Source organism: Anas platyrhynchos, chromosome 8 (genome assembly GCF_047663525.1).
Source record: "Anas platyrhynchos isolate ZD024472 breed Pekin duck chromosome 8, IASCAAS_PekinDuck_T2T, whole genome shotgun sequence".
In the NCBI taxonomy this organism is placed as follows: Eukaryota; Metazoa; Chordata; class Aves; order Anseriformes; family Anatidae; genus Anas; species Anas platyrhynchos.
Window position 1 is genome coordinate 12,831,942 of NC_092594.1, and position 25,761 is coordinate 12,857,702.

At 37.1% G+C, this 25,761-nt stretch overlaps 1 protein-coding gene across 5 annotated transcripts in view; it reads right to left on the reverse strand.

The window, feature by feature from the left end:
- The window catches only part of VAV3 (vav guanine nucleotide exchange factor 3), a 182,576-nt gene that overhangs the window by 77,313 nt on the left and 79,502 nt on the right, over positions 1-25,761 (reverse strand). For all 5 annotated transcript variants that reach the window (XM_072041523.1, XM_038182697.2, XM_027463277.3 and 2 more), the window contains 11 exons: positions 24,287-24,395; positions 20,140-20,232; positions 19,967-20,035; positions 16,647-16,750; positions 14,393-14,492; positions 12,918-13,013; positions 11,209-11,277; positions 8,993-9,079; positions 8,427-8,512; positions 7,917-8,049; positions 7,504-7,613 (listed from right to left, as the gene is read on the reverse strand). In XM_072041523.1, coding sequence (XP_071897624.1) covers positions 7,504-7,613; positions 7,917-8,049; positions 8,427-8,512; positions 8,993-9,079; positions 11,209-11,277; positions 12,918-13,013; positions 14,393-14,492; positions 16,647-16,750; positions 19,967-20,035; positions 20,140-20,232; positions 24,287-24,395 — 1,056 coding nt within the window. The remainder of the gene's footprint in view (positions 1-7,503; positions 7,614-7,916; positions 8,050-8,426; positions 8,513-8,992; positions 9,080-11,208; positions 11,278-12,917; positions 13,014-14,392; positions 14,493-16,646; positions 16,751-19,966; positions 20,036-20,139; positions 20,233-24,286; positions 24,396-25,761) is intronic.

Here is a 25,761-nt window from a genome sequence, read left to right on the forward strand (position 1 = left end):
AAGGGTGTTCTCACTAGACAAGGGTGAGACAGCCTTTTTCCAGAGGATGATTTTCAGCTTCTTTTCTACCTTCTCTCCTCAAGGAGCAACACTGATTATTTACAGCTAATTCATTTTCCCTGTTCCAGATAGGCTGTTATATTTCAGAACCATCTTTGAAGAAGATATTTACTGAATTAATCAATCAATCAATTCTCCATATGTTAATACTCAGACATTCTGGTTTGTCACATCAAAGAGTCTCCATCGAGAATACATGTTATATAATTAAATTAACCATATCACAAGTAAATTGTGCTTTTGATCAAGAACGTACAACTTCTAAGACTTTGCAAGGAAATTTACTTATTTGATCATATGATGAGTGGCTTTTCTGAGATCAAAGGAATCATCATGTTAACTTTTTAGAACTGTAATGCATTGTTTCAAACAAGATAATGGCTCTCCTTTGTCCTTATCAAGCTTCTTCCCTGAGAAGTATGGGAGATGGACTGCTTTGAGCTAATCCATTATCATATAACGTATGTGGACACCACCACCTGATAAGAACTCTGTCACACTTGACTATTTGTAATCAAAAGTGTAAGTACTTCATATACTTTAAATGTTCACTGGCTGAGCCTTACAAGAGCATTATGTAAATTTGGATTTGTAAACTTTAGTTGCTCACTGTGATAAACGTCAAATGTTCTATCACAAATTCACATTTAATGAATACAAGCTTCTGTTTTGGCGTAGAAAGTGTAAAACTACAGGCTGTATGGGACCATAAATCTGGGAATTGCTGGACAAACACCTAAATCTGCTAAGTAGGCAAAAAGGATAGCATGGGTTTGCAGGGAGGAACTAGGACATTTGTTCACATGGTCCAAGTATCAGGACAAAATCAGCATTACATGTTTAGAGACTGAAAAAAAATAACACCTTGCACAAAAGCAGTATTTAGACAGTGGTACTTAAATTTTATGATGTGGTATCACTGCAGTCTTAACTCATGCTGATATTCAAGTTTATGAAATGCTTACTAATTTTCATAGTAGTATAACTCACATGTTATAAGGTAATTTGTGGAAACATAAGGACAGGAAAATCTATTTTTTTGAACCAGAAGACACAGTATCAAAGTATATTTATCTCCAAGTGTTTACACACTGTTTTCATAAATTGTTTTGCTTTCACATTCTGTGCTATCCTTACACTGCACTCTTAATCATATGCACAATCTTCACACGGTTTTTGCTGTGCCCAGAATAATCTAAACAAATCACATAGCTATAAATATATTGTGAATGGTTCCTTGTAACCCTGAAAAACATTTGATCACAAACAACTGGAATCTCAGCAAAGAACAGGCAGCCCTTCTTCTTCGGCAGACAAGAACTTTGTATTCATTTTTGCAGTACTGAAATATTTATACTGATGGAGAAGAATGGCAAATGTTTGTTTATTGCTTTGGTAGCCACCTATGCAAGGTTGGTATAAGTGAAACACCTTTCCAGGCTATTTGGAAAATGCAACTGGTATCTAAGGTTTTTGAAGTACCCTGATAAGAAAGCTTTAATTTAATGTGTCAGTGTTCGATATGTCAGAGCTCAAATATTCTCTCAGAAGGAGTCTTAATGCATATGCATTATTAATGCTCTATCTGAGGGAACAGATCTATTTGAGCTGAATCTGACCAATGTCATTAGTCACAGAGTGCAAAGCAAATTTGGAAATAATAGGTAAGAGAACAATTTTCACCTACTCTGTGTTTTACATTACTTTTCTATAAAATCTAGAAAACCAATGAGCTCTATCTACAATTTATGTAGCTTGCCTAATCTAAAATGTTGTACACACACCTATCAGGTTTGAGAATCACTGCATCTCAGGATTATTTCCTTTCAATCAAATGATGTGTTCTGCTTCCCTTGAGTTAAACAGGGTGAATTGATGTCTAATTGAAACAATTTTTCAAGAATATATTAGATGTTACCTGACCTGCTGCACAAACTCTACGTGATGTAAAAATTTAATATAACTGTTAAAATAAAAAAACACTTTTTTGTGGAGGTTCTGTGTTTTCTGTTTGTTTTGGTTTTTTAAGACTATACAGCTGCCAAATGTGAAAAAGCTTCTATATGAATGTAAAACTGAAAAAAAAATCAGATTCATTAACTACACGCAATTAATGTGTGCACTAATCACTATAATGATGTTGGGTTTCCCACTGATGTTTCAGGGATGATGTTAATATTGTGATTTCACTAACAATGTCAAAGCAGAAACTACAATCATAGTACTTCTGAAGGTGAAATTTGAACTAGTTACTTTTTAAAAAGCCTGTTTGCCTGCAAGATGTTTCACACACTTTTTAGTTTGTGAAAGATGTTGAGTAAAGCCTAATTAAAAGGCATGTTACAACACTGATGCATGAGGCTTTGCAATGTTGGTTCAGTGCATCTTGAAATTCAGCAGTACTAAACTCAAGTAGAGAAGGCCCCAAGCAACCTAAGCCCTGCTACGGGCTAGAGACTGAAGTAGCCCATCTCCACACACCCCTTCCAACCTGAGTTCTTCTTTGGTTTCATTTTAAAGTGCATTTCTGCATAACATGTTCCTATCTAGTAAAATATACTCAAGCCAAATATGCTGATGGCCATTTTTAGAGCGGATTACAAAGCACGAGAAACCAGAGAAAGACTTAATTAAATGAGGAAACTAGACATCATGATTGCAAACTGAATTCAGTACAAACCAGCATAAGATACGGCATGCTGTATTACACTAATGGATTCAGATATGAAGTCAGTGAGAAAATTTAATACATGGCCTTTCAAGAAAAAGGTCTCTAATGCCATTGTGAGGACGACTTCATCCACCTGGCTCCGTGCTCTAGGGTGATCAAGAAGCGTTAACCAAATAGGCACAAAGAAATTTCAGTGGGTTGAAGAAAATGTTCAGTGTCCCCATGAGACATAATTCACATCTCTCATTTCAGTATTTTCTTTCGTCTTATAATGAAATAAAAAAGAATGAATCTCATCACAGCAATGACAAGAAAAGCAGTTGCCACATAAGGAATTAACCCTGATAATTAGTCTGGTAAGTAGTTCCAAAGACGAAGTAGTAGAGTTGAGGTACGTATGCTCATACAACACAGGAAGAGAACTTCAACTTTAAAATATTTATTTTAATAAAGAACAATTAGCATGAAATTCGTTAATAAAGATATTAGTCTCTTTTTTTTTTTTTTAAAAAAAAAAAAAAAAAAGCATCTGTAGGAGAACTTCCTAGGAAAAAGCAATACCAACCAGTGCTCCTATCTTTTCCTATCAGCTGAGTAACACTGAAATGTCAAATATTGGATGTAATTTTTATTTATGAGACACATTCCTTCTGATTCTTCTGGGTTTTGTGTGTGTTTTGTTTATTTCTTTTAACGCAGGAGAAAAGAACAGATTAGATGGGACATGTTACTAGAACAATCTATCAAAGTTGTGTCTGATAGTTGCAACCTGTTTCTGGTTTCAGTGGCTTGGCTACAGCAAATAAACCATGCACTATCACCCTGCTGACAAACTTTCTCTTAATACATGTCATCTCTAGTGTGGCTCAGTAATTTGGTGCAGTAATTTAGCTGTACACTTCTATTATTATTATCTTGAATATGGAATGACTCTGCATTTAAACCAAAGCTATTTGACATGCTAGATTAAACAAAGGTTCCACGTCTTGTGCAACAAGTCTTTGCAGTACTATCTATAAAAAGGTGCTTATTTACCCATACAGCTATAAGCTCATCTATTATTATTAATAGAGTTCCAAGAACAAAGTAGCTACTGCTTGAATTAACCACTACTGCTGCCAAGCAGCTCCTCTGAGGCAATGAGCAGTTACGCTCTCGCTGTGCACGCCGAACTTCCACTCACACAAATGAGAGGGCACAGACACAGCAGGAGCGAGCTAATCCATTCGCAGTACCCAGGCTACTGCTACCAGTCACTCCACTGGTCTCTGCTAACTTTATGAAAACCTCTCAAATTCAGAATCCAAAGCTTTAGCTTCAGGAGCTCCACTACAGTGTTGACCGTGCTGCCTCAATATCCTGCTTCACTTCATGATGATCTAGTGCTTCCAGCTAACTGGCAATTTTGAAGGTTGTACAGATTATATATACATCAAAAAAAGGGGGGGAGAGGAGACCGGCCTCACGTTAGGCCAACAGCACCAGTGCTGCTGTGTTACAGTGCCACTGCTGCTGAGAACGTAGTGTAAGTAGTGGCTCCATTAATCATCTTTATGAAAGTCTTAGGAAAAATAATAATTATGGGTTTGTGGTATTATGTATTTTCTAAATAAAGCAATGAAGTCTCACGAAAACAGCCAATATATGCATACAGTAGAACTGCCATATTAATAAAAACTCACTCAGTTTCTTACAGGCAGTAACCAGCTGTACACCCAACCTCCCCCGTGAGGAACACCTCCCCACATACTACAGTAACAACAAAGCAAGCCAAGAGGTAGAGTATTTTTCATAGGCTTGTGAAAATAGTTTTCTTATCAAGTTAGTAGTTAGCTTGTCTGAAAAATAGCACTCAAAAATTGCACAGGGATTTCATCTTTCCTTCAAAAGATTTTCCATATCAAATGTGCCTAATGTATTCCTGCCCTCCTCGCTGAAACTAAGCCCAGGCTGCAAAGCAGTGTTCTCCTCTATTTCATCCTTCATCAATAACAGAGGCTTTCCGTACCCAGAGACGAATTCTCATCTCAGTTACACCAGAGCAGCAAAAGAATAATTCAACACATTTCACTGGATTTAGGGCTCGTCTACACTGAAAAGATTTTTAAACAGTGCTTTTCTTGAAATACATTTACAGGTTCAGGAACTGAAGTAAGGTATCTGTACAGTAAGTGCCTTTTCAGCAATATTACTATAATCACAGTTGCTCGTACACTGATACAAACATCTAACCTACAAAAAAAAAAGTAAAATGGCATACTATTTAACAGTTATAAAAAAAAAAAAAAAAAAAACAAGTATTCTTAATTTAAAAACGAGATCTCAATTTGTTCTCTTGTTACGTTCTTGAATCAACACTTGCAGAGACCTGATTTCATACAGAATGCTATCAAGAAGGCAACAAAACTGTTGAAATTTCTGTCTGGAGCTCAGTAAACAACATCATTTTTAATAATCAAGCAAGTATCTAATATTCCATCCCCTCTCAACTGTGCCATTTCTGCAATCTCAGTAAAATTTTCAAGTAACAAGAAGTATCTTGCCTATAAAAGTACCAATGCTAATTGAGTATGATGAATAATAGCATGGTTCTAATCATGGTTACTTTTCAGAACAGATTAACATTGGAACAGTTGTCCTACACACTAGGCCACGCGAGCCCTGAAAACAACGGATCAAAGCAACCTGCAAAACAAAATACATCGTGTTGTTTATTCCCACATACAGACTCCTGTGCCTCGGTACATATCAGAATATAATTATTGCTACGTACACCCAGGTATGTTTTGGGAGAGCTGCAGTGGGAAATAACGCTATCACATCAAAGAAAAACCCATAACAGACTGGGGGAACATATAAAATCTTCAGGAAGGACCAAAGCTCCAAATTGTTTTTAATCCAAGTGGTTGTAAAATAAAATGGAACAGAAGAATTGGCTAAAGCAAATCATGGCCCTATATCACGTTACACCTCAGCCCTGACCCACAACAACCCTGCTGCTCCAGCTCCCTTGCCTCTCTGTTACAGCCTTGAATCCCGCGGGAAGACGCTAACCCAGAGGCATGGGTTTACGAGAGGGACAAACATCCACACAGAACAAGGCTGGCACCACGACGCTCTTTTCCAGTGAGAAACTCCACCTGCCCAAGAAGACAGAGTAGGACATCAACTTGTCAGCCCTGCAGGTCCCAAAGCACTGGCTGCAACCAGCACTGAGGGAAGGTGAATGAGGCACATGCGAGGGAGACTCAGAGCCTCCAGCCAGGTGTGGTGGAGAAGCTGCACATCCCCTGTATGCAGAGTGATGGAGAGAACCTGAGGGCACTAGAGACCAGAGAGCAAAGAGCAGAGGGCGTGAAAATAGACACGCAACCTGCACACAACCATAATGATATTTGGGAATATCTGAGGACATACTCATGGGGAAAAACCATCACTCTTACTGCTCTCTGTAACTGACTTTTGTTGCTGTATTGGGTGGGATTTTTTGCACACAGGTCAGAAACGGGAAGCCTGAAGAGTGATCAATAGCTGCAATGCTAAAGCTGCTAAACCTAAGTTCCCCGTGCCTTTCATACATGTTCTATCTATGTTTAAGTAAATATCAATAATGACATTTTTAAAAGTGCAGCAGAGAGAGCAGTCAGAAAGATAGGAAAAGGTGAAGTACTTGGCTTTCTGCACACATACAAATAAAGCCTCTTCCCATTCCCCACTATGCTTTTTTTTTTTTTTTTTTTTTTTGCCAAAATATGCCATTTTTGTCTTTGCTAAAATCAGCAAGATGGGAACTTTGGTTAGAGGGCCTCATCATATCTGTCCAGCTTGGGCTCTCCCCCCTTCTATTCACATTTACTTCATTAACAGTCATCCTACTAAGGTTTTAAATAAATACATTTAGCTTGTAAGCAAGTATCAGTAGTGTCAGTTCATAGCAGCCTTTCGTCCCCACTCCACATACCTTTGCAATCACATCCGAAACAGTCTTTATTAATTCTGTTGTTTTCACTCAGTATATCTCACCCCCCCACACACTTCTTTTTTTTAGTAAGGCAAGCATCACCTTGTCATCTGATTTCCTTGTTTATATGTTTTAAATTTCATCAGAATACCTGAGGTGTCAATAATCATGTTTGTCTTTCCAACAAGAATCAGAAATGGAAATGAAGCTCATGCCGCATAACAATAATGCAATCTGCAGTGCTACACGTGAACAACTTTTCAAGAAGTCTAAAGCAGACTGCTTCTTTCAGTTCAAAATATACAAAGAAAATCAGCCTTTTGAAACAAGATGTAATAAGCTGAGCAACTTATTCCAAATACTAAAGAATAGATTAGTTAAAAGCCACTAGGAAAAATGGCAGAATCCTCTCCCTTAAATCATCAGCATCACTTCTCAAAAATATATTTCAATTAATCAAAACACTAACGTAAGGGGAAAAGAGTCACCACTATGTTAGATATTTATTGCTAAAATAATTAATGTTTTTCCCTGGTTGCTTAAGACAGTATTCCTGAAACAGTCTTCGCAGCAAATTTGTGAAGTAATACGTAGGCTAGAGTGCCCTCTTTCTTTTCCAAGAGGAGTTTCAGGGAAATACTCTGTTCATGAAGATGTCAGTCAGCACTACTGATTTCAAGAAAGTCAAATAAAACCGGCAACTAGTCTGTATAAAAAAGTAAAATATGTAAGTAGCTCAGCTTAATTTACGTGACGTCCTTAGACTTGAGAGGAACACAAGTATACTTAAAATATATGTATATATACTTACAGAGCCATTTGAAATTGTTCAAGCCACTTTTTCTTCAAATCTTTAGTTTTGCAATAAACTTCTAAACCATTTTGACCTTGGATATGAATGAGGTAGAAGCCATAAGACCACTGCATGAAAACAATAGCAATAAACAGGTCAATTATGGAGAAAAAAAATCATCTCTACATTTTGTAATAAAAATCCTGATTTTGGAAACACCATACTGTTCTGTTCATTTGAGAATGGCTTACTCAAATGTTTTAGTAACATCAGAACAAGCAACGTTAAAATCCTTAAATATTATTTTTTGCTTGCAGTTAATACATAAAAGTTTGGAAATTAATTGTATATATACATTCTTAACTCTTATTGAAAAGTTTGAACTGCTGCTGAAGATATGCATTTTGCATGAATTACTATTAAATATTTACCTTTTTATTTTCTTTATCAGTAGTGGGATTATTCGTAATTTTGTATTTCTGAAGATCTATTATTTCCTTCATCTCATAATTATCACCTCTCCGTTTGCAAACAATTACAGCTAGATCAAACAAAAAGATATGCCTATAAAAATAAAACATGAAAAGGGTTAAAAACATTGATAGACAACACCCTAAGTCTTATCTTATAAACCTTTTCCTGTTGCACTTAAAATTTTCAAGGTGAACAATTGAACTACTGAATACCAAAAGAAGAAACACTAGAAGTACTCTTGCTACAGACTTACTACTTGTAAGGGACTTAGATGATCTTATATGATAACGTTATAGCTAGCTTCCCATGAATCACCTTGCAAATTCACTTGCTAAACAGTGATGAGCTCTAAGATTGCACACTGAAATGAGAGTGCTCTCACGGATCACTAAGCTGACCTCCAGTCTGAAACGGGAACATCACTTTACAAGTATTTTAGTAACAAACACCAGAAGCCATGCCATCACCTGTCTTGCCTTGCACGTTTGTCTAATGTAGTGATCCTTATTTCCCCATCACCTTGAGGCCTTCCATACTGTAAGAGGGAGTGATTCTGAAACAAAGAGAATGTATGATTCAGTAGAGCAACAGCAGTAAAACAGCACATTCAAATCTTAGACCGCTCCCTTCTTTCACCCCACAAAAGGGCTTTTAATGTCCATTTTAAAAAAAAGCGTCTTTTCCTCATTATCATCGGAACTAATTACTGTAAGCATCAGCCCATTCTATATTTCTACAAACAGATACGTTTTCTGCATTAAAAAAAACACCTGAATCACTGTACAAATACAAACATTTAACTACACAAATACATTTAACTACATATAGGCCCCGAGCTTGGATTCACTGGAATTTTACAGAATCCCTGCAGGTATTTCTGCGAATATATCATTCTAGGCCAAGGAAATCATACTTGCATTTGAATTTCACCAAGAGTACTATAATCTCATATGAAATTGGAAAAAAAATTAAGTACTTCATTGTATTTGATCAGAAGTTATTAAAAATTGTATAAATGCAAACTATCACATACCAAATTCTCTATTGATAGTTGAAATTGTCTAATTTCACGGAGTGTTTCATTATCTCTCTTCACTTCATTTACATATTGAGCCAAGTCCTAGAGCATCAACAGGAAAAGGGAAGAAAAAATCCAAAACAGTCCACTTAAGCCAAAGGCAGAATTAAAAATAAATTTGCCAAAGCGTATTAATATGCACATTTAGTTATTTTAAAATACATACATCTTCCATGTTCAAGAGTTACTGATCTGTATGCCTAGATATAGAAGGAAAAAAGCCTCTGCTTATCTTAAATCATATTTACGACTTTCTTCATTGTATCTGTTCAAACCCAAATCTTGTAACAAGAGAGAGGAAAACATACTGAATATTAGGAAAGGGTCAATTTTCTGTATTTTGTTAACGTCCTGTTTTCAAAACTAAAGACAGAAATGTAATTTACGCAGCACACTTATGGTCTGAAAAAGCAATCAACAACATCCAATACCTGAGAATAAGACAGAAGGTAAAAAATAGCATATAGTAGAAAACATATGTAATGCTGCTCAAAGGCAGCATGTAAGGTATAAACACGTGTCTGTGTGCTTATTAGGATGAAGAAAAGAAGCTACTGTACAGTAATAGTGCTGTACAGCAGAGGGAAGGTATTACACACATTTTAGGAGGGTTTTAATCGGATATACTACCTGAAGTCACAGGTTGAGATCATTATGGTCCCCCTTACCAGAACATATGTTGTGCACATTTCACTAAAGCCTTTAAAAAGCTCTGAACATGCTTGAGTAATGGTGACAATTTACTGGGGTTTCTCTGTTTACGGCTAGAGATAAGGAACAAGCAGCAGTGGTAATTGGTGAGGTCAGGGATGCCGAGAGCAGCAGTTAGAAAAGGTATTCTGATCTTAGCAACTTGCTTTTACAGTATCCTTCAATATGGTCACAAATTTGGAAGGTGGAAAAATGCTGCATCTTGCTAAGACATTTTTAATCAGAATCCAAGAATAGCTGCAATCATTATGCTGGTTTCCCAAATGAAACCAGACAGGATACATCACATCAGTCTTAAAAGAGTTGGTACAGGAATTAAGTAACCTCCTTCTTGCTGCTAAAAAGAAACCGAGAGCCAGATTTCCTCCCAGAATTTTCTTTCCAGGGTGGCAGTACCACCTTGTTAGCAGGATATTTTTTCCAAAGATTACTTTCAAGCAGACACACCAGGGCGTTTAGAAGCAACATACCTACACTGCACAGTTACTGCTCTGACAGTTTACTAAGAGACAATACAGTAAAATGAGAAGGGAAACAATGTTGTGAACTTAATGAGAGATGCTAATTCCTGTACTGTTATTTACTATTATTGGCTGGTTATCTTCTGCCAGCCAGGACACAACTGCCACAACCACTCTGAAATGAGATTTCTTAATCTTATTTTGAGTCCCATCACCAAAAACAATAACACACACAAAAGGGAAAGAAAAGAGAGGGAAAAAACAAGTTTGTTTGTTTGTTTGTTTTCCTCCTAACCAATTACCAGTAATCAAGATGCACGCATGGATCGCCACTAGATGGAAGCAATGTTATACCACCCCCATTTCAGGCATCTACCTGGGAGATTATCGTGGTGGCTCTCTCTGCATTCACTCCACGGAACTGAACGACAAAAAGGGGAGCCAAAAAACTCTTTTGTGAGCTAGTCTGTATTCCGGGCATTCAGACATTGACATAATAAGATCCAAAAATGTGGAACCCAAAACTAACTTATTCTGACTTCAGCATCTTCTGTGAACCATACAGATTACAACAGGAGGCATACTCTTTGCTGTGTTAGCTTCCCCCTCCAAGGGAGGTAAGAAAAACTCAATTTCACCACATGAATTTCACAATTCGTGTAGTAAAGTTAAATGAAGCAGAAATTACACTGTGCAGAGGAACACAAGGTAATATTAAGGCAGCACCGCTATTCCAGAAACCATTTGTTTGTGCCAAACTTTCAAATGAGGAAGCTCCATTCATAAACACTCCACTTCAGAAAGTTACTGAATTTGTTCAAAGACTTCAGCAAAGCTTTCAACTATATACTTGCCCTAACGTACTCACGAAGTTCACAGCGACTTGAGAAAACATCTATTTGACCTGCTGTGAAGATCATCTCTTCCAGGAAATCAGTTGTGAACTAGCATTTTAACTGCCAACATGGACATAAATACTTCATTGACAGGAATGCTTACCTTCATTGCATCAAGTGCCAGTTTGAGATTTGCCTTCTCCATGGGATCAGTAGTGTGCTTTACCAGCTCCTGTTGACAACAGTAATTACAGCTTTTTGCCTGCTGTCTGACAGTTTGAACAACAACTGAAGCTATTACTGCTTGCCCCATCCCTCCTAACCACCCAAAGTAACCTAGAAACAGGAAACACAGCCCAAGAATTCACATTTTCTTCTCCATACTGACCACCTATAACTGAGTGAAGGCTGCTGCAGAGATAACTAGCAAGATTTAAGAATGGCATAGCCTAAACACTGATTGTGGTGTTAATGAACAATCTTTTGAAGTTAATTACTTAGAACTTGCCAATCGGATCATTAAAGCATGTGCATGCTGAAAGCACATGTAAACACGCAAGTTCATTTGCTGATTGCCATACAGCATATAAGCCCTTTCCAATGCACATACCTGTCTGCAGACAGGGATGTATGCTGGCATTAAGATTTAAGATTTTTTAAGTAGCTGCACAAACTGTGCAGCTACTTAAAAGAAGCTACTGTTTCACTGTAACTCAGATAAAGCTGACTCAAAAGACACATTTACATCACATGCAAATGTTTAAAGATTTTTTTAGCTGCCTTCCATTTGGATTTTTTTTTTTCTGAAGTGAAAAGGTAACCTCTTAGGGAAACAGATTTTTTTCGTTATAATTTAAGAAAATTTTACATTCTAGGTAACAAAATAACTTGCTAAAATCCTAGAAAAAAAGGAATAAGTATTTATACATCATATTACATTTCCAACAGAATTACTGGATTTTTTTTTCTTTCAAAGTCTATAAAATATTTCTTGTACAATGCAAACTTATTTCGTGTTATCTCAAACATTAGGACATAGTGACATATTGTACATCATCTTTTCATAGTATACAGGCTGATAAATTTATGACACAGAGCTAAGTTTTTTAAAAAGCAGTTTTACCATTCATTTTGTTCCAACTTGCTGTTGATCTAAACATTGATGACTTAGAAATATTTCAAAAATTTAATATACAAAATGTATGTTGCTCCACAGAGTCAAAATTATGCTTCACATGCAAGTAGTAGATCTTTTTAAAAGGACATTTTACAAGCATCAGCAGGGTTGACAGTCTAATATAGTAATATATTTCTTTGCAGCTGAACTAATGAGTCTCCTGGCACAGCTATCAAATTAAATTTATAAGACTCTCCACCCTTATTACAGGACTAACTGTGAAAGCTAACGCTTTGTGGGTTATAACAACAAGCATTTCAAAATAAATATGGCTTTATTGTAATTTATGACAGCAAAGAAGCATCTTAAAAGTATGCTGTAAGTATGGTTTCAGCTTCCTTTTTAGGGATAATGGTCCACATTTAAAAGCACAATGATTATAGTTTGGTGCTACTAACCATTTTAAACATACCAAGAATGAAAGGTTCAGATACTAAGGAAACAATTCTGGTGTATTCATCTTTCCCAGATGTGCTTCAGCTCTGAAGAACAATCTCCATAAGGAAATCTGCACTTGACTGGATTTTATTTCATACCGAATAAGCCTCGAATCTATGGAAATGTCAGTCACGTCCCTTGGATAAAGGCTTTTAGCTCTCATTCTTATAAACCACTGATCATAAACAAATCACTGTTTTGTTCTCAGTCCCTTGAACCTCAAAAAAATATATATACATATGTTTACATACACATACCTGGAGCAGTAGGTGATATTTCAGTACTCTTTGCATTGGAACCACTAAAAGATCCCGCAACGTAAATTTCCCATTATTGGCCCTCTTGGAACATTCCTAGTTCAAAGCACATTAACAGATTAAAGATTTGAGTTATATAAACTCTATATACATTTATTTATATGTATATAGATGATAAATAACATGTATTCAAATGACATATATGGTAATTCCAAGTGATACACTGGCCAACCAACTGTAGTAAACTTGAAATAAAGAACATCGACAAACTGGAATAGTTGATATGGCAATAAAAGCTAAGCTAAGAAATACTGTGTCTATGCATTTGTTCTTAGGTATTTCAAGAACATGAGAAAGACTATGGAATAAACATCATGACAGAAATTAAGCATTCAATTGAACTAAAAAAAGACATTGCTTATCAGCACAGCAAAGAAGGCAAGCATTGCATCCATCTTCAAAAAAGCAAAAGAGAATTTTAGAAGCTACAGGCCAGTCAGCCTCCCTCAAGAAGTTATGGATCAAGTGCTCTTAGAAGCCATTTCTAGGCACATGAAGAAGAAAGTACCTGGGAACATCCAGCACCAACCTGCTACAGTTAAGTCAACGCTTGACCTACCTCACAGCTTTCTGTGATGAAATGGCTACATCTGTGAGTGGATGGGGAGAGTCTACCTCAGCTTCTCCAAGGCTTTTAGCATCATCTCCCAAAGCACCCTAATATATCCAAGCTGGTTTGTTATGGTTCAGATGAATCAACTACTACATGCATGGAAAAACTAGCTAGATTACGAGGCTCAAAGAGCCCACACAACCTGGGGGACAGCTTCAAGTACAGCTCCTCGAGCGTCTGTCCTGGAATCCCTCCCAGTTAATATCTTTAGCAATGATGTGAAAGAGGACAGAGAGGATATCTGCAGCATGTCCACAGGTAACACCAGATTGGAGGTGCACATGATGCTCCTCAGGACACGTCCAATAGGAATCTCATGATGCCAACAAGAAAAAAGTAGAGTCCTGCACCTGGGACACACCAGCCAAGGACACATCAACACTAAGGGCAGGCCAGTAGCCCTGCTGGAAAGGACGTGATGTTCTTGGTATGTAGCAAGCCCTGCGAGGCTGTGGGACTGGGGCTTATTTGTCCTGGAGGTCCCTCCCACCTTGAGCCTTCCTGCGATTCTATGTTCTCAGCAGAGATATCACAAACAGAAGGTTACTGTTTCCTGAAAAGCATCCTAACCCTACTGCTGTCAGGGGCAAAACACGTTCACTTCTTCTCTTCAGGATGCCAGACTCTGCATAGCTAACGCATTCATTTGATCAGAGACTCCAGGAAATGAAAAGAGAAGAGAAAAGCACACACTCACATATCAGTCTAGCCAGTTTTAATTAACAAGGTTTTTGACTTGGATGAAAGTAGAGCATATTCATCAAAACACGTGTAATACAAACACACAAGAAAATACTGATACCTCTAACTTCAGTTTAACATCTTCTTTTGTCTTCGAGATGTTGTCTAAGCATGATATGGCTATCTCCACTTGACTGCAATACTGTCCATAAATAACCAATCTAAACCAAAGCAGGAGATAAAGAATAAAGGGAATGTTTGTTATTTAAGGACAAGCCTTGACCATTTTTCACAAATTGGTAACAATCCACCTTTCAATGGGAACAGTGCCTAAATATGCAAGAATCAGGTTTAGCTAGATTTCAATGGGCAACTTGAATATAAGGAAAAATACGCAGAAAAAAATAAAATTTTAAGCTAACTTCAAAATACTGTAAAATCATAGCAATTTCCTTTAACTTTCACAAGTGGCTGTTGTAATAAATGCAGGACTCATTAAAGGACCAACAGTCTGTATGTACAACACTGTAGATTTCCAAGACTGTAGCTAACAAATTTTGTTAGAGGCTCAACAGGATTAATTGAATCTTCCCTTAAAAGAATCTAAAGGTTACTCAAACTGCACCGTCTCCAACAGTTTCCACCAGGTAACACATCCTGTGAGCCTTCTGATCCAAGTAACAGTTCACGTAAGTTCAAGACATATTCAGTAGTTGTCAACAGCACTTGTACTTCTCAAAAGAGCCTGTTTTCATTACAGAAGTTTCTTGCCCCTGCTTGAAGTGCTTCTGCTAGTCTCCCCACAGAGTCCTATTTCCTTTCACTTTTTCCATGTTTCTTCAGGTGCTTGCTCCTGTATACTTCATTTCTGGGGGATTCCAATGACTTTCCACTGGCATCTCCTAAATTTCTTTTACCCTGATGTAATCTTTACCATTCCTCTTTTGTTCTTGTTACAGAACTAGAACAACGACACTGATTTAACACCACTACTTTTAATAACTATGTGGTAAGACACCAGGCCTACCTCCAACTGCTTCCCTTTTGCAAAATAAATATGAGCTTGAGGTTTCTTCTTGATGTCCTTTGTTCCCCTTTTAGCACACATCTCACAGCTGCTTTTCAAAAATAAGCATTTTCCAGAACAACTCCTTGTTCCCTAATACCCTCCTACTGCAGCTGAAAGTCTAACAGCCTGGGAAATAACTACATGTATGTCCTGCTCTGACACAAAAGCTGAGATACAGGGCCTCCAAAGGCCATACTGTTTATGGGCAGCCTGGGACACCCTCCTTTCTCAGAAAACAACCCTCCTGTCTAACATTTTCCAGATGATGCTGCCCAGTTCTTCACAAGCTCATTATTATTCCAACAGCTCTTCTTCCCCATCACCCTCAAGCAAGTCCAATTAGCTCCCACTGGTCTTTTGCACTCTGGTCCCAGAAGAAACTCATTGTTAACCATAACCCAAGGGTTACTTCACAGTAAACCAGCACTATAGCCCGCAGTACAGCTTTTCAGCTAAGTGTTACGGGCATATCACTTCATCATACAGCCCAACAGCTGTTCAGCACTGGCAAAAAAAGAATTGAAAAAGTGGGTTAAAAAATGATAACTACCCTACAGGGCATAGCACGCTCCCACGGCTATCTTATCAGTCTGACTGTTTTTCACAGTTTGAAGGTAAAGCACGTCTACGTTACCATCACACATTTGACTGCAGGTCACAGTAAGACCCTAGTCTCTTCTCTCCTTTCACACCTGCCTCATCTTCTTTCAAGTTACCACCTCTTCTGTTTTCTTTAACCTGAAATGGCCTTAATATACATTTTCATCTTATTTCGCCCCTTTTATAACATTTTACCTGTTAAACAATACAGGTTCATGCTATAAAATATCTAGGGTTATTTGCATGGGGAAAAAAGCACTGTGCAACAAGTCAACCTGACCATCAACCTGACCTACCAAGTCTCACCACTAAACAACATCATTTAGTGCCGCATCCACACGTCTCTAGTATCTCCAGGGATGGGAACTCCCCCACTTCCCTGGGCAGCCCATTCCAATGCCTGACCACTCTTCTCCATCAATAAATTCTTCATGTTCAATCTAAACATCTGTGGGCACAACTTGAGAGGGTAAGTATGTCATTTGACATAATGGTCAAAACTGCGTGTAAAAAGAAAAAAAGGAAAGCTCATTGAGCAATAAATTACATTTTGACTTCAGTGCTAACACAAAATACTAGCTTGGTAAGTATCCCAGATATTGAATTCAATTCTGTTTTAGAAACATTCAAATAAAAATACAGTAAAATGCTTTAATGGATTAGACACTGATTATCACAGTTAGTAAGATTAGTGCATAATTCTTACCTTTCCTTGTAGTTAATAAAAATTTGATACAGGTTCTGGTCGTTTTTGTTAATAATAGCATCATTGATGTCCTGTGTTAGACTCCTGTGAATTTTCACCAAATCCTTAAAAACAACGAGGAGAAAAATATATTTTAAAAAACAGAACAACTTAAAGCTTTGAATATAAAAATAAATGACTTTGTGTTAGATCCATTAATTGAATAAATTGGTAAACAGATAATTTGAGATTAGAACCTAATTTCAAGGTTTGCCACATCTTCCATATAGGGAAACAAGAAAAACTCAACTCCAAGAACTACCTATTAAAGACTAATTTATTCTAGCTTGGAACATGCACTGTTAATTCATCTTCATTTTATAATGATAATTTTAAAATTAAGCAAGTCAAGTAAATGCTTTAGTGACAAGATAAAGTAATGATTCATGTCCCTGAGCTGTGAAAAATTAGTTTTGTACATTACATTGGTCAATTAGTGATGTTCTAATGCTAAGTTAACTGCAATCATAATGAGTTTCCCAATACAGCAAGTAACTAATGGCTGAGAGAAAGGCGAGAACACTGCAAAAAATTTTCTCCCTGAGCACAGTAGAAGAGTTCACTATCATAAAAACTTGTATGCTACTGTAGATTACATCATCCTTAATACTATGTGGATACTGTCAGAGAAGTCACAAGAAAAAGTCAAAACAGGTTAAGAAGTTCTGAAATCAGAATAATTAAGTGGCACGAAAGCCAATGCAATTAAAAATAAAGGAGGATTTTAAAAAAAAAAACACTAAAAACAGTTAATGCAGTAAATGATACATAACAAAAACACACAACAGTGAGTTCTGAATAAAGTGAAAGCATTTCACTTCACACTGATGTCAACTGTGAGTATGTATAAGGTCAATCACAGCATCACAGTTGAGGTAGCAGAAACTAAAAACCAATCACATTCAGTTGCCAGCAATTGTACAGCCATATCCCTCATAACCTTAAGTTGCAGCATATAAAAATGTTATCACAGAAATGCTTCCAGATGAATATATTACAACAGCACATTTTTTCAGGAGTACACAGGGACTCAGCTAAGCAATGGCCATGAAATATAAATGTTAGAAGCTCAAAGATGCTTTGTTCCTATATCTACACTGAAAATATTTAACTTTTAAAATTAAACCAATGTTAACATCATTAGAAGTTAATGAAAGCATCAATACTTCAGTATGTTATAAATACTTCCCTCTCTCTCCCTCGGTTAAGTCTGCATATGTCTCAATTCAAATTCATGCAGAGACATACATATAAATGCTTCTATTACAGAGAGATGGATATGCACAGGTAACGCACAAGTACAGAGCTGTACGCACGTTTTATAGGACAAATCTTCCAATTCTGAGCCCTGATGAAAGGCACTCAATATGAAGCAGTGAGTTTTGGTGGTTTTGTTTTTATCCTTAAAAATAAAGTACCTTTTGACACCAGCAGATAATTTTATCCAGCAAGCACCTTTCACAGTCTATATAAGGAACACATCACCACCCTAAAGTACCAATCCTTAATTTGAAGGTTGTAAGGTACAACCTTTAAACAGAAGCAAATCCGTCCTGTTCTGAGACCACCACCTCTGCTCTCCACATCACAGTTTGCTGTAGAGCTCTGTAACAGCTATTTTTACTCTAAAACAAGCTTCCACTGCCCTCCAGCCTTCCTGCTGAGGAACTGCTGCAGAGATAAGGTCTGAGCACAGAAAGCACTCGCACGTGGTTTTGGCTTAGGCAAGCCCTACATTTAAGGTTGTTAGGTGCCTATGAAATGTTACTGGAGTTAGAAATAACCACGGTCTTGTAAGAGCAGAATACTTAATCATGATAATGAAAAGTAAAACAACCTGAATACAGCCATTTACATCTTCCTAATTTCATATGAACAGCTTTTGACCTTTTTCCTCCTCTCATCTGATTCCCTGACACTTCTTTAAGGAGCAGTGAGTAGGCTGACCTTTCAGTGTGTGTGTGCAATGCATAAGCCCCTTTTTTTTACATCCCAGTGCAGTGCTGCATATCACATTGGCTAGCTTTGTGGCTTTCTGAAGCCTTAGCAAAGAGATTTACAAGAAGTTAGGTAGGCTGCAACAGGGCTTCATTTACAATAAATAGGAAAAAACATTAGCGTAGGATGGAATGTCAATTTGGTTTTGAAAGCAAAGGGTTCTCTAAAGGCAGCTGACTGACGTACTCCAAGAAAACAAGTAGGCTACTAATAGCCATGGCAGTATTTTGGACTAGCATTAAAAGAGGAGGAATTTTTAGCAGTTCAGGTTTGTGGCAGAAACTTTAACACAGGAACAAATACAGCAAGATGTCAGGTACCATCCTGTAATTCATCAGTTTAACAACTGTCATAATTTAGCTGCTGTCAGGTTGATGTTAGCACAGCAATTAAAAACATTTTTGCAGTCCAGATTCCACTGAATAAAAATCCCCAGCACCCCCTCCCACATCCCAGCGAGGCTGCAGGATATGCCAGAGACAGCCAACACAAAGATGATCTTTTACAGGCGATAAAGGTTTGATGTGGTCTGTGGGCCTCACTTTGGGGATCCTTCCTTTACAGTCTGCCTCATAAAAGAACAGTCCTTTCATTTGTCTGTGTTAAGAGAAGCTTCAGACCGTGTCTGATGTCTTCCTTTCAAGTCAGATAAAGGAAAGATATCTGCTGGATACTTATATGAACTATAAAAAAGGTATGTAAAAATTGTCACACTATTGTGAGTAGGCCAGAAATAAGTGGGACAAAGTAATAATCACAGGAAACCTTTCAGATTTCAGTCAAGATATCTCCTATATACTTCACAGAGGATTTGCTTATCCTGTCCAGTTCCAGATTCAGAATCCAGAATTAAGTTATCTTAACTTTAAAACAGCTTCAATGATGACAGATCCAGGCTAGATACAAGGATTTGCAGAGTACCTACAGAAATCCGATTGAAAGTACTCTGCAACATCCGGTGGTAGGCAATCTAATAGTCAAAGCTTCGTACAGTCACAAAAATACTGACATGTTTTAGAAGTCAACCCATCTTCTATAAATTATCCTCTACAAGACAAAGATACTGCAACTTTTAACCACTCGCTATCGGGTACTATATTACTGTTCTCTTGGCCTATTCTGTGAAACAGGGAAAAATATTTTGCATATGATTTTTTATGTAACCTAATAGCTACAAAATGTATTTTGCACTGTTTCAAATAATCAGTTTATGCCATAACATATAACACTAATGTGATCAGATAAGCATCTTATAACTCTTCTTTAGATGTGTAATTACTCACAGGAATGTTGATGAAAACAGTATCAAACTCTGATGCTGACAGAAACCTTTTCAATGGCACCATGAAAAACTGCAAGGGAAAAACATACATACAGACATTGACTATGTTGTTACATATTCTAGAATGCTATAGAAACACATATGCAACAATACCGTAAGTTAGTAGTATCTTACTTTCTCTATTGATTCCAGAGTTTCCGTGTATTTCTCTTCAGTTTGTTTTATTTCAGCGAGACAACAGCTTCTTATATCATTTTCAGTGTATTTCTGCAATTACAATGAAGTCAAATACTTACAAATACAAGTCAAATACATTAACAGGCACCTAATGGATAACAAATGTATTTATTTGTTCAAAATTAAGCAATTAGGATAACTGCTTCCTGAAATTTTCTGAGTACTGCAGCCTCCAAAGATGATAGTAATAACCAAGAATATTTTAATGTTCAATTAGCTGATGACTTGAAGAGTTTTACTAAAATTCCACATCAAAGGAATATTATGAAAAGTTAATGTTTAGACAGAGAGCTCAGCTGTCTGCATATACTTCAGAAATTGAAATGTAAGGTCACATTTAACTTACATCCAGACTACGAAATCTTATTTAAAATACTGAGAGGTTAGTAGTTCTTTTAAACTTAATGGGACTTACTCCTGTAAGTAACTTTGCATTATAGAAATGTTCAGGGTAATCCCTGCGCTCATTTACAGTTTTTCCCTTTTAGTTTTCAAGGGGAGCTTTCTCTTCAGACACAATGTGAGCATGCCTTCGAACCAGGAAACAGAGACCTCTAAGTCCAGCTCTTGCATGTCTATGTGCTTGTCTTGAATGAGACTGGGATTTTTCTGTGTAAATCAGACTCACAGGAAATTCAAGTAATTACCAGCACAGGATACCATAAAAGTAGTTTACAAGCACTCTTACTGAAGTTCAGATTTACAGCAATACAGCTTCAGTAACTTGTAAATCTCATTTCCAGTAAAAAAATTAGATACCTTGAAGCAAGTATGGAAGCATTCATGTCACGCAAGCCTTAAAAATACCTGGAGACAAACAGGTCTGCCTCGAGACCTGACACAGTACAGACCTGACCTGTCTCAGAAGTAATAATTTACCCAAAATGTTTTCTCAAAAAAAAAAAAAAAAAAAAGAATGGCATAACAAGTAATAGCAATGTGACATCCTTCCTGAAGCCTACCTACCAGTTACAACATCCTTCCAAGCTATCCTTTGGTGCCTTTTTTACCTTTTCTCACCCTGTGTAGGGAGGGGAATCCACACCCTACATAGAACAGACCTGAAGACCTGGTATTACTCACGCACAAAGGAAGTCAGGAAGAATTTAACAATTTAATATTACAGTCCTTTCCACTCCAAAAGAAGACTTTCAACAAATGACTTTCTCTTCCAGCAATGGCAAAACTTCTGGACTATGAAATAATAAAAATTATCTCTTAAAATGCCCAAGAGCTATAGTCCTTTCACTCCCTTTCCGCACTGTCAGCCAATTTGAGCACATCATGGCAAATAGCTAAACACTATTAAACTGCCCATGAACCCCACACAGCTCGCCTGATATTTGGCTACCAATGAAGAGAAGGAAATATATGTTAGCTCCATACCAATTATCGAGTCATACAGGCAGATGAAGTTTTGTCTGGTAATTCTTGCTATTCTATTTGCTATTTTGACTTGTCTCCTTTACCCTTCTGGGTTTGTCTCTGTGACTCTACACGTTAACTCCTGCAACTTGAACATGCTCCTCGCTCTACCAGGTGCTGTGTTCTCTCTCAAATTAATCTTTGAAACTGAACTGTTGCAGTTATCAGTTTCCCCACACCAAGCAAGTGCTGTCCTTATTGGATGGATACAGAAATAACCATTTTGTACAAAATAAAAAAGCAGTCCATCATTACTACCACAAACATACTCTGTGAGCATTCTCTGATTAACCACATCTCAAAAGCTATCCTTTATTTATTCCCAAATTCTTTGGTAAGGCAAGGGGGGGGTTATAGTTCCAATTACACAATCTCAATCAAGTTCTGGAACTTGACATTACCGAGGCTTCCAGTTATTTCTCACCTTCACCCTTGCAGTATTTGCATCAATACAAAATTCATTATACCCAAAAGGAGCATACATCCATTTGCAAAATGTGGGTATTTGTTGCTCAACAACTCACATGAGAAATGAGAAATGCAAACAAAATCCTAGGATTCCACTTAAAAGGACTGACTTTGGTTCAGCCATAACCTGAACAGGTCATTCCCATATGTACTTGTGGCAGAAATTAACACACCAATTTTCTATTCACGCCACAAACTTCTCGAATTTGAATGTAGTAAATCAAAGCTGAAAGGAAAAAATTGTGCTAACAACAGTACAAGTGAAAGGCAAAAAATGCCTTTGAAGGTCATTCACTGCTAAAGAAAATATAAGGAACAGTTTGCTTTGGAAGATAACAATGATAAATCAAGGATGAGGAAGATGCAAAGCATTTTGGCTGCTATTAGGGACTTGTAAAAGTTTGGGGTTATTCCAAAGATGTACTTGAAGACTGTCCTGTGCTAATCTTTTTCATATGCAAGAAATTCTTGCATAGGATTCAAATGAATGAACTGCTCTAAATCATGTTCACATGCAGTACATTTAAAAACCTGAGATGAAGTTATCACAGACCAGAATAATTACCACACTCAAGAAAGCTGCCAGAGCAAAGCAATTTTAACATCTCCATTCCTCATATGTTGTGCAAAAATATTTAGCTGTACCATGTTTTCGTTTTTCATCTACTTCCTATTAGAAACAAATACAAGTCTGTTCAATCTGAAGTATCTAGGCTAAGATGCAACCCAATTAGAGCATGAAAGTTCTGATTTCTATATAGTAATTTGCTAGAAACACAGATAGGCAAGAGTAACATTTGTCACAGGGGAGAAAGAATCCAAGTGTACAAACTGCCAACTGTCAGACATGACCAACTGTAGAAAAAAAACACACCCACTACACGAAATCCAAATCTCACTGCCATTGAGCTTCAGTATAAAATAAAAACAACATCATAGTAAACATTTCCTACAAACAGTTCTCTAAAACATCGTACTTGCAAGTGAACGCGACTTCATTAGATACATTTTTTTCAGCTCAATTTTTATTTGGCTTTCATTGAAAAGCCTCAAATTTTGCAATTAAATAGATTTCAGCAAAACATGAAAAACTAACAAGTTTCCCTTATCCTCGATTTATGTTCAGTAGCTGAAGGATATTGTATTAGCACAAAAACAGACTTGAAAACATTTTATACTCAAAACTATCCTGTTATTACAGTAGAGATGAAAACAAGCCAGTGCTCTTCCCAAACTTGTTTTTGTTTTGTTTTTAAAACAGATAGCAGTAACTGTAAACGCACAAAATCCAAATTGCATTAGCCATCTTCTATACTTGTATTGAAAGGATACACAAAGAGGAAAAAAAGAGAAGGATCTTGAGAATTTTTCACTTCTTCATGTAACTATATTAAAGAAAAGCTATTTGGAAAACTAGAAGCAAGCTTCCAATATAAGGAAACATGAAGCAGAGTATGAAGGAGAAAGAAAAAGATCTGAAGTACTGTAAAAAACACACATTGCCATGGACACAGACTAACATTTCCCAGATCAGAAAGAAGAAAGCACATCTCTGAGGAAGGGCAGACAACAGCGTTAGAGCTTCCCTCAATTAGGGAGTACATTTCATTGCTCAAGTTTAGATTTTTATTTTTTTATGACAGTCTGGAAAACAAAGAAGCTACCATTCCCAGTAAGGCCAATCTGATTATCAACAAAAGCACGTGGTTGAATAAACATTTCATGCTGGTATGAAACAATTACCAGTTATCATTTTTTAAGATTAGTCGTCTGAATTATGGCTGAAACAACAGTGTTTCAAAGCATCATACCTTTTTGTTTGTTTGTTTTTTGTTGTTGTTTTTTTAAAAAAAGTAGGACACTTTAAAGACACTTAAAGAAGTAAGCAGTTAATGTAACTGGTCTTAATTGAAGTATCTGGTAAATCTTACTATTCATAACGGCAATCTTACAATAAGTCACTTCCAGTAAGAAGTTACATTTCTTTCAAAAAATTGCCATAGTTACTGTTCAGGCCTTTGCAAAAAGAGACTGCAACGTAGGAGATAATGCACTGCACATTACAGCTCCATATACAGCTAAGCATGAGCAAAGTTTCAGTAAAACTAGCTATGAAGAGGTAATTTCACACATCAAAGTTAAAAAAATAAAACTACTGTTGTTCAAAATAGCTAGGAATTCGAAAACATACAGGTTGTTGTGCTGCTTCATCTTTCATTAGGTCTTCATAAACCTCTCCACCTTCATCTTCTCCATAGACACAGTCGTACAGCTCCTCATCTTCATCAACACCCGTTTCACTGAAAAAGAAAATAATTTGAAAAAGGAAAAGCAGCTGTGCAGCACAGGCTAATTACCATGTCAGCTCTGCAAGGGAACATTTCTTATAGGAAAATTTCTACAGTAAACAGATTAATTAATAAAATTATCTAATGAAAAGAATCCATTACAATAAATTAAGTCCATTAATTGTCTTTTCTCAATGCATTTAAAATATGATTGTATGAAATCAACACAACACTGAAGACTGAATCAATTTATAACTGCACAGAAACTAAACCAGGCACGAAAAGCAGCTTGTCAGGACAGTTTTGTCAGGAGGTACCACCCAACCACACTCTTGGCTTCATCCCTTTTCCCACCACATCCAGAGGCAAGGAGCAGCCTCTCCTGACTGCCTGGCATCCTGCCACAATGTGGGACAGTGGCACAGCATCCCTCCTGCCTAAAGAAAAAATTACCTGGCTAAAATGCACGCTGTGGAGCAAGCAGCTGAGAGCCTGCACCTCCATGCCATAACCTAGTGCCTTTTATCATCACATAGCAGCCTTCAGCTACCCAAAATTAAAAGCAACCTTTCAAATTGAAAAATCAGTTTAACGAAAGAGGGTAATCAGAAGTAGTGTTCTTCTATTACACAGACTACAGAAATACCTCAGCATAAAAATCAATTCTCAACTCTACCCTCAGCTAATTCAGCTTCATTAGAGTCAGTCCTGTAGGAGTTTTGCCTACTTCATACTAAGACTGTACCTACTCCATAAAATGTCCTGTCCCCATATTTCTTACAGTATTTCTACCAAGAAAAAGATACTCCAAGTAGTCTGGTCATAGTAATACAGAAAATCGATCAGATGTGCAGCTAATTTGGGGATTTTTTTGTTGCTTTAACAGAACATTGAAATCCTTCAGAGTGAAAAAAAAAAAACTCAGGATTGGATCACTCAGATGAAAAGCTAGAATTAGGAAGGATGACCATTTCTGTAGGCGGATGGTCAGTGCTCAAGTATATCAGAAGCTCTGCTGGCAGAGACCCGTGATTTTGAACGAGTCAACATAAATCAGAATTGGTACCAACGCAGCTTCCACTCAGACAACTCAGAAATTCTAGACCAAATCATCACGTCTGTGGTCAGGGTAACATACACAAACTAAGCAAGTTCCTTATTTCTCATCAAATACATCATGAATGTTTTTTGTTTTTTTTCCATAAAGGACATCTGGAGGATAATAAAATAGCATTGGAAGCTCCAATGAACAGAATTATAAAAAATATTGATAGGATCCAACAGACAGAGACACTGCACACATCCCTTCCTTTTCCAAGGGATACCATGCCCTTGGCACCCAGGTGCTCCAGGTTAGCCTGGCATTTCGGCGTACAGC